This window comes from Pogona vitticeps, chromosome 2 (genome assembly GCF_051106095.1).
Source record: "Pogona vitticeps strain Pit_001003342236 chromosome 2, PviZW2.1, whole genome shotgun sequence".
NCBI lineage: Eukaryota > Metazoa > Chordata > Lepidosauria > Squamata > Agamidae > Pogona > Pogona vitticeps.
The window spans coordinates 96845208-96857795 of record NC_135784.1 but is presented as its reverse complement, the minus strand read 5'-3'; the positions used below and the strand labels follow the sequence as shown (position 1 = coordinate 96857795).

Genomic DNA, 12588 nt, shown 5'->3' with positions numbered 1-12588 from the left:
CTTCAACCCAACAGCTGGGGCCAATGACACTCCTCTTCGATAGTGGACTGGGGATGGAAGCCATCCCTAGTCTTCCATCAGCATTTGACTGGGACTCCTAATGTAGCAGGGAAGACACCATGGCTGACCCCAGCTGCAGGCCAGTGCTCAGCTGCTCCCAGGTCGCCATAAGCGGGATGCAGCTTGACAGCACATAACAGTAACTGCTAACAAAACCAACTTCGGGTGTACTGAGATGTTGGCCAATGACGTTTGAAATTCATACATTTTCACAAGATGTCTGTGCAGAGTGTGAACCAGAATTCCTATCATATGAATTAAATTCCAACAGGGATGACCTTGTTAATGGGGTTGAAGTGGTGTGTTCCTTAGGTGGGAGTGACAACCTCTCTTGGAATTTGTTATACAGTAGGAAAGGGAAGCCAACTGCAGCCAAACATGCATTCTAGACTTTAAGAAGGCCAATTTCAGTAAATTTAGGGAATTACTGTCGGTAATTCCATGGACAAAGATTCCATGGACAAAAATACTAAAAGAGGGAATTCAGGATGGATGGGAATTTCTTAAAAGGGAGATACTAAAAGCACAATCTAAAACTGTTCCAATAAGAAGAAAAAACAGAAGACGTCTAAAGAAACCAGAATGGTTGATTAAAGAACTTTCAACTGAGCTAAATGTTAAAAAAAATGTACAAGAAAAGGTAACTAGTGGGATGCCTCGGGGTTCTGTTCTGGGCCCTGTGCTAGTCAACATCTTTATCAATGACTTGGATGAAGGAATACAGAGTATGCTGATTAAATTTGCAGATGATACCAAATTGGGAGGGGCTGCTAATTCCCCAGAGGACAGGATTAAATTCAAAATGACCTTGACAGATTAGAGTCCTGGGCCAAAACTAAAAAAATTAATTTCAGCAGGGAGAAATATAAGGTCCTACAGCTAGGCAGAAAAAATGAACTGCACGGATATAGGATGGAAGACACCTGGCTAGACAACAGTACCTGTGAAAGGGATCTAGGAGTCTTGGTAGACCACAAGCTGAACATGAGTTTCAAACTACAGGAAAAGAGATTCCACCTGAATCCCAGGAAGAATTTCCTGATAGTCAGAGCTGTTCAGCAGTGGAATAGGCTGCCTCCGAGTGTGGTGGACTCTCCCTCTTTGGAGGTTTTTAAGCAGAGGCTGGATGGCCATCTGTCGGGAGTGCTTTGATGGAGTTCCTGCATAGCATGGGGTTGGACTCGATGGCCCCTGTGGTCTCTTCCAACTCTGTGATTCTGTGAAATACTAATGGTAAAGGTGTGGTAAAATAACTCCAAGTGATTTGGCAAATTTGGTCATTACACTTGGTGATTTTAGTTAATGAGTCACAATGAGCACACTAAAAATAAGGTAAGGAGGAGTGGCAGTCATGTCTACCTGGATGAGTGAATCTATTTTTTGAACATAATTTTCCTAGAGTAGTGCATTTATTGGTTTAAACAAAAAAGGATACTTAACAAGACCACACTTTGAGCTATCGGACAGAAATGCATAGAAATGTTGTAAAATCAGTTGAATAATGGCTATTTGTCTTTCTGAACCATGTGCCTACATCTGCCGACTCCTTACCTGTTCCCTTTCAGGCTGAAATGGAGGAGGCTTTGGTTAGGTATTTTTTTCCAAAAGTAAGGTCAGCCAATATGGCACATATAGATTCTGAACATCAGTTGTCTCCAAAACAATTATCAAAAATTGTAGCCCTAGAGGCAAATTTGCGTGCAAGTAATTTTCACCTATAACTCAGAGGTTTAGGCATTTGGCCGTGGATCCAGAGGCTGGGAGTTTCATTTCCACTGGGCCTCCTTGAGGGGCTGGACTCAATAATTCATAGGGTCCTTTCCAGTGCTGCAGTTCTACGATTATTATAAATAAATAAGGATCAGCAGAAATAAGTAGGATCCCCCCCCCCCCATCTCCTCTCTTTCTGTGGGCAGAAAATGAATGCTGTAGCCTAAGTACGTATTGACATATGGAGCTTTATTATACCAGACCAATAGCCCTTGCTAATATTGCCTACAATTATGTTCTCGAGGGTTTCTGATGGAAACCTTTCCCACCACCTGTCTGTTTGATCAGAGATGATGGCATGTCACCCTTGAGTGATTTAATATTGTACTGTATTTGTTTAATGATGTTTTAATATTGTAATAATTTATTATTTTGCTTTTCTTTTAAACACTGTAAGACACTTTGGATACTTCAAGAGAAAGATGGCACAAACAAACAAATATCTGTGGTTGCTGTTCAGAGATAAGAACAAGACTTTCTCTTGTCACTGAACTTTGAAGGGAAGAGGTGCCAGGGGCCAGCCAATCACTGTGATGAAGCAGAACTGTATGTGTTCAGAAAGGGTATGCCCTGATTTATTTAATGTTTATTCAGAAAAAGAAAGATCCAACAAGAAATATCATGGAAGCTGTAGTCAAAGAAAATAACTCACCAAAGCCCAGAATATTTTTTTTTTAAAAGGCCATGAGTGTAACTTTAAAATGTCTTCTCAAAACTGCTACCACAGGGTCCATCCATTCTCCACATTACACTTCCAGACATTGGATTCTGAATTCCAAATAGCACCCTTCTCTAGAATGGACTATTTTTGTTGTTTGTTTGAAACAGTTAATCCAGACACTACTGTCAGATTATTGCATGCTATTGTTTTCCTTTGGACTTTCCATCTCCACACCCCATTCCAGTTTGATTTATGGTGCTTTTAAAGCAGCTTAATGTAATCCCACCCCCCCACCCCCATCCAGTAAGAATTGGCAAAGGACCTAGTGAGGCTTCTCCTGGCCACCATCACCTGTAATTAGTCATTTCCTTCCTCTCCCTTTTCACTACTGGCCTTTTATTTAGTCCTTTCTCTGCAGGCATGGCCACAGCATTCCTGAACTCTTGAATGCTCTATTTTAATGCTTGGGCTTATGCTTCTTGCTGGCAGTCAATTGTGAGAATTGATTTTTCTAAAAGTAAAAATACAGAAAATGGGAAAGCAATGGTGCTGTAAAATGAGGTGATTAATTATAGAACTTGATGGCAGGGAACAGAATCTGACTTATTAAAAGGATAATTCAGGAAGGCTTTGGCTGGAGTGAAAGGAAACCAACTAATGAAAGAGCTTGGAGCCAAGAGTCAGAATCCACTTCAAAAGAAAGGTCAAGAAGGTAGCGACTAATTAAAAGGCTGGTAGGCAAGTTGCAGTGCACAAAATATATTTCTGAGTCAGCCCCGACTCAAGAGTCTTGCCTATGGGACTGGGCTTTGTGGAGCTGTAGTGGAAGATAAAGTGCTGTATCACACACCGCATGAATGTGCTTAATCCTGCCTTCCAGAGATGACTGCTGAATAGTGATGCCATGGCACCCCTAACGGCTGCTTGAGTGGAAGAAATCTCGGGAAGAAAATGACAATAACTGCAATCTGGAAAGGCCAGTATATGCATATTGAATGTTACTTGGTGTGCAGATTGAGTAATCAAAGTTTAAAAAGTCAAACTGCTTGCAAAAGAACCCAGACATCTGGACTTTAATAAATTATAAAATTAAAAGTTCTGATTTGTATATACATTTTAATATACAACTCATGGCTATTCATTGCAGCTGACGCTAAGGCATATGCATTGCATGTGAATGGCTGTGCCATAGGAACATAGATAATACTGTGAATTGCAGGTGAGTATATAAAGTAAATGCATTATATAATAAAAGTAAATCACAAAAACCCTTTGAGTACTGGATACAGCACCATTTAGTAATATTTCAAATAAAGTATTTTAAGGAACCTATTCTCTCAACTCCTGGGGATGTGTAGCAAATAGTGATTTCCTTTCCATGGGTAACTGGTCATAAGCACCCACCATCACAGCTGGGGTCCAGGTTTTTTTTGTTTTTGTTTTTTTTTTTTTTTGCAATTGCAAATACTATATTTTTCTCCTCCCACCCCTGCATCCTCCAGCATACACTGAAGGCAGGATCCTGCATATGGCCATGAGTGCATTTATTTGGCTGGGCTCAGACAAGGAGCAAACACCTGCAATATTTTAAGACGCTACCGTGCACTGGATGACCATATAATGAGGATAGGTACTCAGCTATTGAACTGATGCTGATAAAACAAAGGCCATAGGTCGTGCCTGAACCACGATAAATGTTACCTAAAATGGCAAAAATATGACTAGAAGCAATACAGCTATAATAAGGGTTCCATTTTGAACATTGCCACTACAGATATGCAGGATTTGTTAGGGACTGTAACCACTTGGGGGAAAATGTGTTTTGCTGAGGCAGTTGGGTAGAAGGTTTTCGAATGAGTGAGAATTACCCTGGAAGATTCACTTGCTGTGAATTGCAGGCTATACAGTTAGCAATTAGCCACCGAAGTGTTCCATAACATGGAGGCAAACCTGATCATTTGTGGTCCAATACATACAGTTTACGCCATTATAAAATTATTAGTCTGTGAAATTCCATACAACTCTTGCATGATTTCACTCACGTTTGCAGGTCAAATGGCAAAAACATAGAGGCAGTAGCGTTAAAAACACAGGAGGGGAAAACAGAAGGGGAGGAAGAGAAACTTGGCATTCCTAACTGAATAAATTTCAAGACCAAACAATCAAGCTTATTAGGTTCTTTTGACAGAACATGGGCAATCTCCCATTTGTGGACTATGGAAAGAGCCACCCAGTCCCTTTTGGAGTATGGCAGGAATACTAATGAAATATCAAAATCCATGTTCTGACATAAGTATAGTAATTAAATGATTGTATTATAATGGCTACTGACTTAAGTATTGCTATGTATAAAAGTGTATAATGATGGAGATAGGTTTGTAATGAAGGGCTTGCACACGTCTTGCAGGGTTTCCAATGACTCTTACAATAAAAGCTTCTACTGTACATTGCAAAGTTCCCTTAAAAAACACCTTATAAGGAAATACAATCACGTTAAGGGAAGAAAAAGATCCGTTGTCCAAGTTGAGTTACTCTTCAATTTTAGATCATGGCTGACAGCTATAGGACAAAAAAGAGCTTTCACTTTGCCTGAAACAAATAAATGTATTAAACTGATCACTTCTTCATGATGTTGCTGCAGAGTATTATGCAACAAGGCAGTGGGTCTGTCAATCTTAAATTTAAAAAAGAATTTAGCCCCAAATTACTGTACTTTGAAAACACTTTTCTCTGTTTAAATCATGAACATATTATATGTTTATGCAAAATATTTGTAGCCAAGGGGAAGCTGAAATTTGTTCTTCTGTATTTCATAGGCATGTATTGTTCCACAAAAATATGTCATTTTATACATCCCTAGTGATTAAAAATGTAATTGTATAAATTCCCAGATATTGCCAATGAAGTTAATTGGTCAGCATGGTGGATTTGTTTCTTCATGCATTTCAGAATAACAGGCTACATAGTGAATGAACAATTCCCACAGTTGTCTTACTGCACTTTAAGAGTAGAAGAACTGCTAAAGGGTACTGAAGCTATTAAAGGAGACCTACATGAGAAGGAGGAGCAGACGATACAAGTAGGCTTCCCACTAAAGTGACTGACAGTAAGAGAAGGCATTTTGCCCCATGAGAAGAGGTACTTATCAATGCATGATTATTCTAAGAATCTTTGGCAAAGCCTGAATGAGATAATTAAATTTATAGTGTTTTCTAGTTCTCATTTCAGACCCATATGGCTAATTTAGTGATTTTGGGAGGTGTGCCGCTTATTGCACACGTCATATGTTCTGCTAAGACAGTAACGTTCATTTAAATTATGCCAACCTCACCCCTTGGAGAATCATTCATATTCGCCTATGAGGATCTATGTGCTAAAGCAAGCTTACAGGTGAGCAGCTCATGAGCAGATGGGATTGTGTGCAGATATACATTGACATGCACAACCTCAACTACATCACCATGCTCATCTAAGTACTATTTTAAAAAGTTGACCCATATTTTGATGTACCATGAAAAATGCATCCCAACCAAATGCCGGTAGATCAGGATGAATAAATGTACAGAGTAAATGAACAACTCTCACACTGATCAAATGTGAAGCCAATCCTGCCTTGAATGTTGACTGTTCATGCCAAATGTGCAGCCGATTGATATAAAGGCTAATTCTCTGATTATGCCCCATTGGTCTCATTGGAGTGGTATGAACTGGAAGCAAATTGCATGATCAACTTGTAGACTACAGGATAAATTCTTCAACAGCAACAATAAGATGTGCAACTGATTTTAGATTGCATAGTAAATTGCCACTGAACTGTGCCCTTATACTTACATGAAAGTGGTCTTCAGTTAGATTTTGGGAGTGAGAACTGCAGAGGATAATACGGTTGCTGTTGTTTAGTCGTTATGTCCGACTCTTTGTGACCCCATGGACCAGAGCACGCCAGGCCCTCCGGTCTTCCACTGCCTCCCAGAGTTGGGTCAAATTCATGTTGGTCGCTTCAATGACACTGTCCAACCATCTTATCCTCTGTCATCCCCTTCTTCTCTTGCCTTCACACTTTCCTAACATCAGTGTCTTTTCCAAGGAGTCTTCTCCTCTCCTGAGATGGCCAAAGTATTGGAGCCTCAGCTTCAGGATCTGTCCTTCCAGTGAGCACTCAGGGTTGATTTCTTTATTTCCTTCAGAATGGATAGGGTTGTTTTCCTTGCAGTCCAGGGGACTCTCAAGAGCCTCCTCCAGCACCACAATTCAAAAGCATCAATTCTTCAGCAGTCAGCCTTCTTTATGGTCCAGCTCTTACTTCCATACATCACTACAGGAAAAACCATAGGTGATGGGACCAGTGGCCATGATCTTATTTTTTTTATGTTGAGCTTCAGATCATTTTTTGAACTCTCCTCTTTCACCCTCATTAAGAGGTTCTTTAATTCCTCCTCACTTTCTGCCACCAGAGTGGTATCATCTGCACATCTGAGATTGTTGATATTTCTTAATTCCGGCTTGGGGTTCCTCCAGTACAGCCTTTCACATGATGTATTCTGCATATAAGTTAAATAAGCAGGGGGACAATATATAGCCTTGTCGTACTCCTTTCCCAATTTTGAACCAATCAGTTGTTCCATATCCAGTTCTAACTGTTGCTTCGTATCCTATATATAAATTTCTCATGAGATGGATAAGATGGTCAGGAACTCCCATTTCTTTAAGAACTTGCCATAGTTTGTTGTGGTCAACACAGTCTAAGGCTTTTGTGTAGTCAACGAAGCAGAAGTAGATGTTTTTCTGGAACTCTCTGGCTTTCTCCATTATCCAGCGCATATTAGCAATTTGGTCGCTAGTTCCTCTGCCCCTTCGAAATCCAGCTTGTACTTCTGGGAGTTCTCGGTCCACATAGTGCTAATGCCTACCTTGGAGGATTTTGCGCATAACCTTGCTAGCATGTGAAATGAGTGCTATTGAACTATTTGGAGCATTCTTTGGTACTGCCCTTCTTTGGGACTGGGATGTAGACTGATCTTTTCCAATCCTCTGGCCACTGCTGAGTTTTCCAAACTTGCTGGCATATTGAGTGTAGCACCTTAACAGCATCATCTTTTAAGATTTTAAATAGTTCAACTGCAATGCCATCACGTCCACTGGCCTTGTTGTTAGCCATGCTTTCTAAGGACCACTTGACTTCACTCTCCAGGATGTCTGGCTCAAGGTCAGCAACCACACTATCTGGGTTGTCCGTGATATCCAAATCTTTCTGGTATAATTCCCCTGTGTATTCTTGCCATTTCTTCTTGATGTCTTCTGCTTCTGTCAGGTGCCTAAAGTTTTTGTCCTTTATCATGTCCATCTTTGCACAAAATGTTCCTTTAATATCTCCAATTTTCTTGAACAAATCTCTGTTTTCCCCCTTTCTATTATTTTCCTCTATATCTTTGCACTGTTCATTTAAGAAGGCCCTCTTGTCTCTCCTTGCTATTCTTTGGAAGTCTGCATTCAATTTTTGTAACCTTCCCTACCTCCCTTGCATTTTGTTTCCCTTCTCTTCTCTGCTATTTGTAAGACCTCACTGGACAGCCACTTTGCTTTCTTGCATTTCCTTTTCTTTGGGATGGTTTTTGTTGCTGCCTCCTGTACAGTGTTACAAGCCTCCATCCGTAGTTCTTCAGGCACTCTGTCCACCAAATCTAGTTCCTTAAATCTGCTCTTCACTTCCGCTGTGTATTCATAAGGGATTTGGTATAGATTATACCTGACTAGTCCAGTGGTTTTTTTCTACTTTCTTCAGTTTAATCTTGAGTTTTGCTATAAGAAGCTGATGATCAGAGCCACAATCAGCTCCAGGTCTTGTTTTTGCTGACTGTATAGAGCTTCTCCATCTTTGGCTGCAGAGAACATAATCAATCTGATTTTGGTATTGCTCATCTGGTGATGTCTGTGTGTAGAGTCACCTCTTATGTTGTTGGAAAAGAGTGTTCGTGATGAGAGTGCTTTTCTCTTGACAAAACTCTATTAGCCTTTGCCCTGCTTCGTTCTGAATTCCAAGGCCAAACTTTCCTGTTGTTCCTTTTATCTCTTGACTCCCTACCTTAGCATTCCAATCCCCTAGAATGAGAAGAACATCTTTCTTTGGTGTCAGTTCTAGAAGGCGTTGTAAGTCTTCATAGAATTAGTCAATTTCAGCTTCTTCAGCATCGGTGGTTGGTGCATAAACTTGGATGACTGTGATGTTGAAAGGTCTGCCTTGGATTCATATTGAAATCATCCTATCATTTTTGAGATTATATCCCAGTACAGCTGGGATAATAGGGTATTCCAGTCCAATTCATTTCAGTACCTTCAGAATGTCTATGTCTGTAGCAATTGGGCAAGACATATGGGCAGTCAAAAAGGCAATGCAAAAGCATATCCTGTGGCATATCCCAGTAGGTCTGGGTTTGTCACAATATGGGCAGTCAAAAAGGCAATGCAAAAGCAGACATTAGCTGATATTTCAGAGCCTGCTCTTTAAGGAATAATAAAGTGTACATTTGCAGTCAGTGTCCCCCCCCCCCACAAACTACGTTTGTGATAGTAGCAGGAAGAGCCTGTGAGGTGCAGTGGATAGAGTGTAAGACTAGGACTCGGGAGAGTTGGGTTGAAATTCCCACTCAGACATGGAAACTCCCTGAGGGATGGCACACTTTGGACAATTCACATTCCTTATGCCCCTCTAAATCAGAAGCAACCAATTTAGGTGATCCATAACAATGACAACAGTAGAAATACCTAGGAAGCTGATTCTCTAACAGTTTAAACCAATGTGGTTGTTTTGCTAATTGGCTCAAGTTTTAAATCTACAGCTACTTGTTAAGATGGATGATTCTGAATGTTCAAATAAGCAATTTAAATAGCCAATATTACACCACAGAAAACTTACTAGGAAGTAAATCCTATTGATGGGGCTCGCTTATGAGTAACAGTGTTTAGGATTTGGCTGCACATTTGTCTTTGAATGAAATAAATGGCAACAAACGGATGCTGCTTGTGTCCATATAAGCTTTCCCGAAAACTGTGCAAGATGAAACCAGTACTCAAAGGGCTGTCAAGCTACACATTGCTAAGATCTAAGTAGATTCTGTACTGTGTATACATATATATGAATTATGACAAATGCTCGTTTTTGCTGCAATACAGCAGCCCTGATTTGCTGTTGATAATACAAGTTCATCACTACAATGACAAGACACTGAATTACAGAAAATGCAATAAACAAAAGCTACATTTTCTTCACAGAGAAGCACCAAGTGAAACAACAGGGAAATCCAGTCATTTAAATTAATCAGAATGTTGGTAGAATTTGGAAGAAAATATCTTCACGATTGGGACACTGTGAGGAAGGTGGAGAAAGATAGAGAAAGGTACCCTTTCAGAGCAACTGAAAATGTCAGGGTACTCTGGAAATGAAATCTCAAAACGTGACTTTTCCTATTTTTGTACTGCATTACAATAATTACAATAAAATGGCTGTGAAATTCAGGCACTTGAAAACAACTGAAAACATTAAAACTTGGGGTCATTTGGACACTCTGTCCTGTGAGTTAGCAGGTTGATTTCAATTTAAACATATGTCACAAGTAATATTATCTGATTTATGGGAATATGCACACACATACCCCTCTACAAATGATTAGATTAAGCTTTATGGAATATCTAGTTCAGACTTAGGCACTGGGTTTTGTATGTATGTCTGCCTGACATTGATGGGGCTAGTATATGTGTGAGCATTAAGGCCATGTTGGTCTCTAAGTGTAAAGAAAAAGAGTCTATAACAAGGTAACTGTTTACTAGCCACGCATCTGTGTAAACATTTTACTTTGCAAGAATGAGTTTAAAGTTCCTTTGACCTGCTTTGGATCTAGGACTATAAAGTATGTTTCTTGTGTTTCTCCTCCTATACTGTCTCTTCTGAAGAACAGTCCTTCCCTTGCTGGATTTTGTACAGTAAGTAGCATCACTTCTCAGGGCTTTGTTTTTCAAGTGGTTCACCCAAAGCACGTTTATGTTTGATTCCTGAAACAGGAGTTTAAATGTCTCCTTGTTCTTGCAGTGGCGTCCTTTCTTGCCCCCTGGATATGGGAATAGCACCTCTGAGTTCAACGGAAAGATAGGTAAGATTGGCACCCTGGATTCTGGCACAGGGATTCTGAGATAAGTTCCACTGAAAGCAATTGGGCTTATTTCCAAATAAGTATATTAAGGATTTGAGTGTTTAAAAAAAGCAGGTGCATGCTTCCTTGAAGCTGAGGTTCTGTTGGTTATCCTATAAGTCTCCAAACAGCATTGAGACTTAAGAGATAAGCTATTGAAACCTCTTGTCAACGATGCTGAGCATATCCCAATAACATTCCACTGAAGTCAAAAATACACATGAAGGGAGCAAGACAAACCACAAGAAATAAGATCCTCGCTGCCCTTGGCTAGGTATGAGCACTTGAATCTATGAAGATATTGCACTAGTTTTTGCAGCTAGCCATTATTTAAACATTTATATTAACCTTAATTAAATAACCCTAAATTTCCATTTATTGCAGGCAAGAGCAACTGGCATTTCTGCCATAGCACCACTATTTATCTGTAGCCTCTATGATAACATGGGCATTACTGCAGTATTGGTAACATCTCTATAAGAGAGGGAAAAATGTGCTGTTATATTTCCATTTCAGTGTAATTTCCTGAGCATCTCTTGTTTCCTTTTTTCAGCAATCAGCTCCTGGATTCTTTGGTTCTTTGTCCTTTCATATGGTGGTCTCCTTCTCAAGATGATGTTGTGGTGTGGGACTTCATTTTCCATCCCGTGAATTTTATATGGAACGTCCACTGCGTTACCTTCTGGCTGATCTATTGTTGCATTGGGACTGCTGACGGTCACTTTAGGAACAGCTGGCGGACCTGAAGTGGTATGTGGGATATGAACTTCAACAGGTGTAGTAAGTGTAGGAGTGGTGTCTTCTTCAATATCATTAACTTTATTATGGTTGGATTCTGTTGAGTTTCCATTTTCTGTTTTGTTACTGTACATGTTACACGACCTGCAACACAGTTTTTTATAACCAGGAATTGCACAATATTGATAGAGAACCTCCATGCGACAAAACATTGACTTGTCTCCTTGGCAATGTTCTGCTGGGAGAGAAAAACAAGATTATGTGTATGCAGTAAATCAGAGACAAAATCAAACACAATTGGACTTATAGACAGTCTTGTATACATTGATATAACATAGGCTAGCAACAGAAGCTCTCTCACGTGTCTTGCATGAGTCTGACATGAAAATAACCCACCCTATCTCAGAACATCTGGATAGTATATATAAGCACCATGCATGCTCCTGCTTTCTGTTTTCTATGGTACTGTAGCAATCAAAGTGATATAGACCTCTCAGTATGATGGAAGATCTTGCATTAGGGCAATGGACCAGATGCAGTCTCATGTAATTTTAAGCCTAATTCCAACAATAAATATCATAGATGAATTTTTGGTGTCACTCCTTCTATAAACTACTAGGGTATTACTGAACAGTTTTCAGTTGTTCCACACCTTGCTTACCCTTTCATCAGAATAATAGGACCTTGTTAAATGCAAGAAGCTGAAAGCAATTTTACACTGGCTTCTCACTCCCTGACAGGCAGCCTACAATATGACTGAGATGCTCCTAGTCGTAGCTTAGAAACCACTCAGATGAATTCACAAAGATGGAAACGCTGCATGAATAAGATTTTTGTTCATGCTACTAAAGCCAATTTGGTATTTCCCTTGCTTTCAACTCATAAAATCTGGAATACACAGAACTTGACCTTGAATCATTTAAGTTTACTACTTTATTATTTATTCATTGTTATTTATTTATTTATTTGATTTGTACCGCGCCTATCTGGACTACTCGTCCACTCTAGGCGGCTTACAAGTACAGTATAGATATCCTGCATTAGTAAATGGCAATTAAATGCTTCCCTTGCTAAATAACTGAAGAATGCAACACATTGTGAGGTCTCTATCTGGACAACTGCCAACTTCAAATTCAGTTGGAAAAAATATATATTGAAGAAGTTGACATTTTCTTA

At 39.7% G+C, this 12588-nt stretch overlaps 1 protein-coding gene across 2 annotated transcripts in view; it reads right to left on the bottom strand.

The window, feature by feature from the left end:
- Nucleotides 1-9093: 9093 nt before the first annotated feature.
- ADAMTS2 (ADAM metallopeptidase with thrombospondin type 1 motif 2) overlaps nucleotides 9094-12588 on the bottom strand; it is a 330178-nt gene continuing 326683 nt past the window's right edge. Inside the window, exon 22 of one of the 2 annotated variants that reach the window (XM_020782724.3) lies at nucleotides 9094-11650. In XM_020782724.3, the coding sequence (XP_020638383.3) occupies nucleotides 11187-11650 (464 nt within the window). In that variant the 3' untranslated portion in view covers nucleotides 9094-11186. The remainder of the gene's footprint in view (nucleotides 11651-12588) is intronic. The other variant, XM_072990085.2, reaches the window with a different exon arrangement.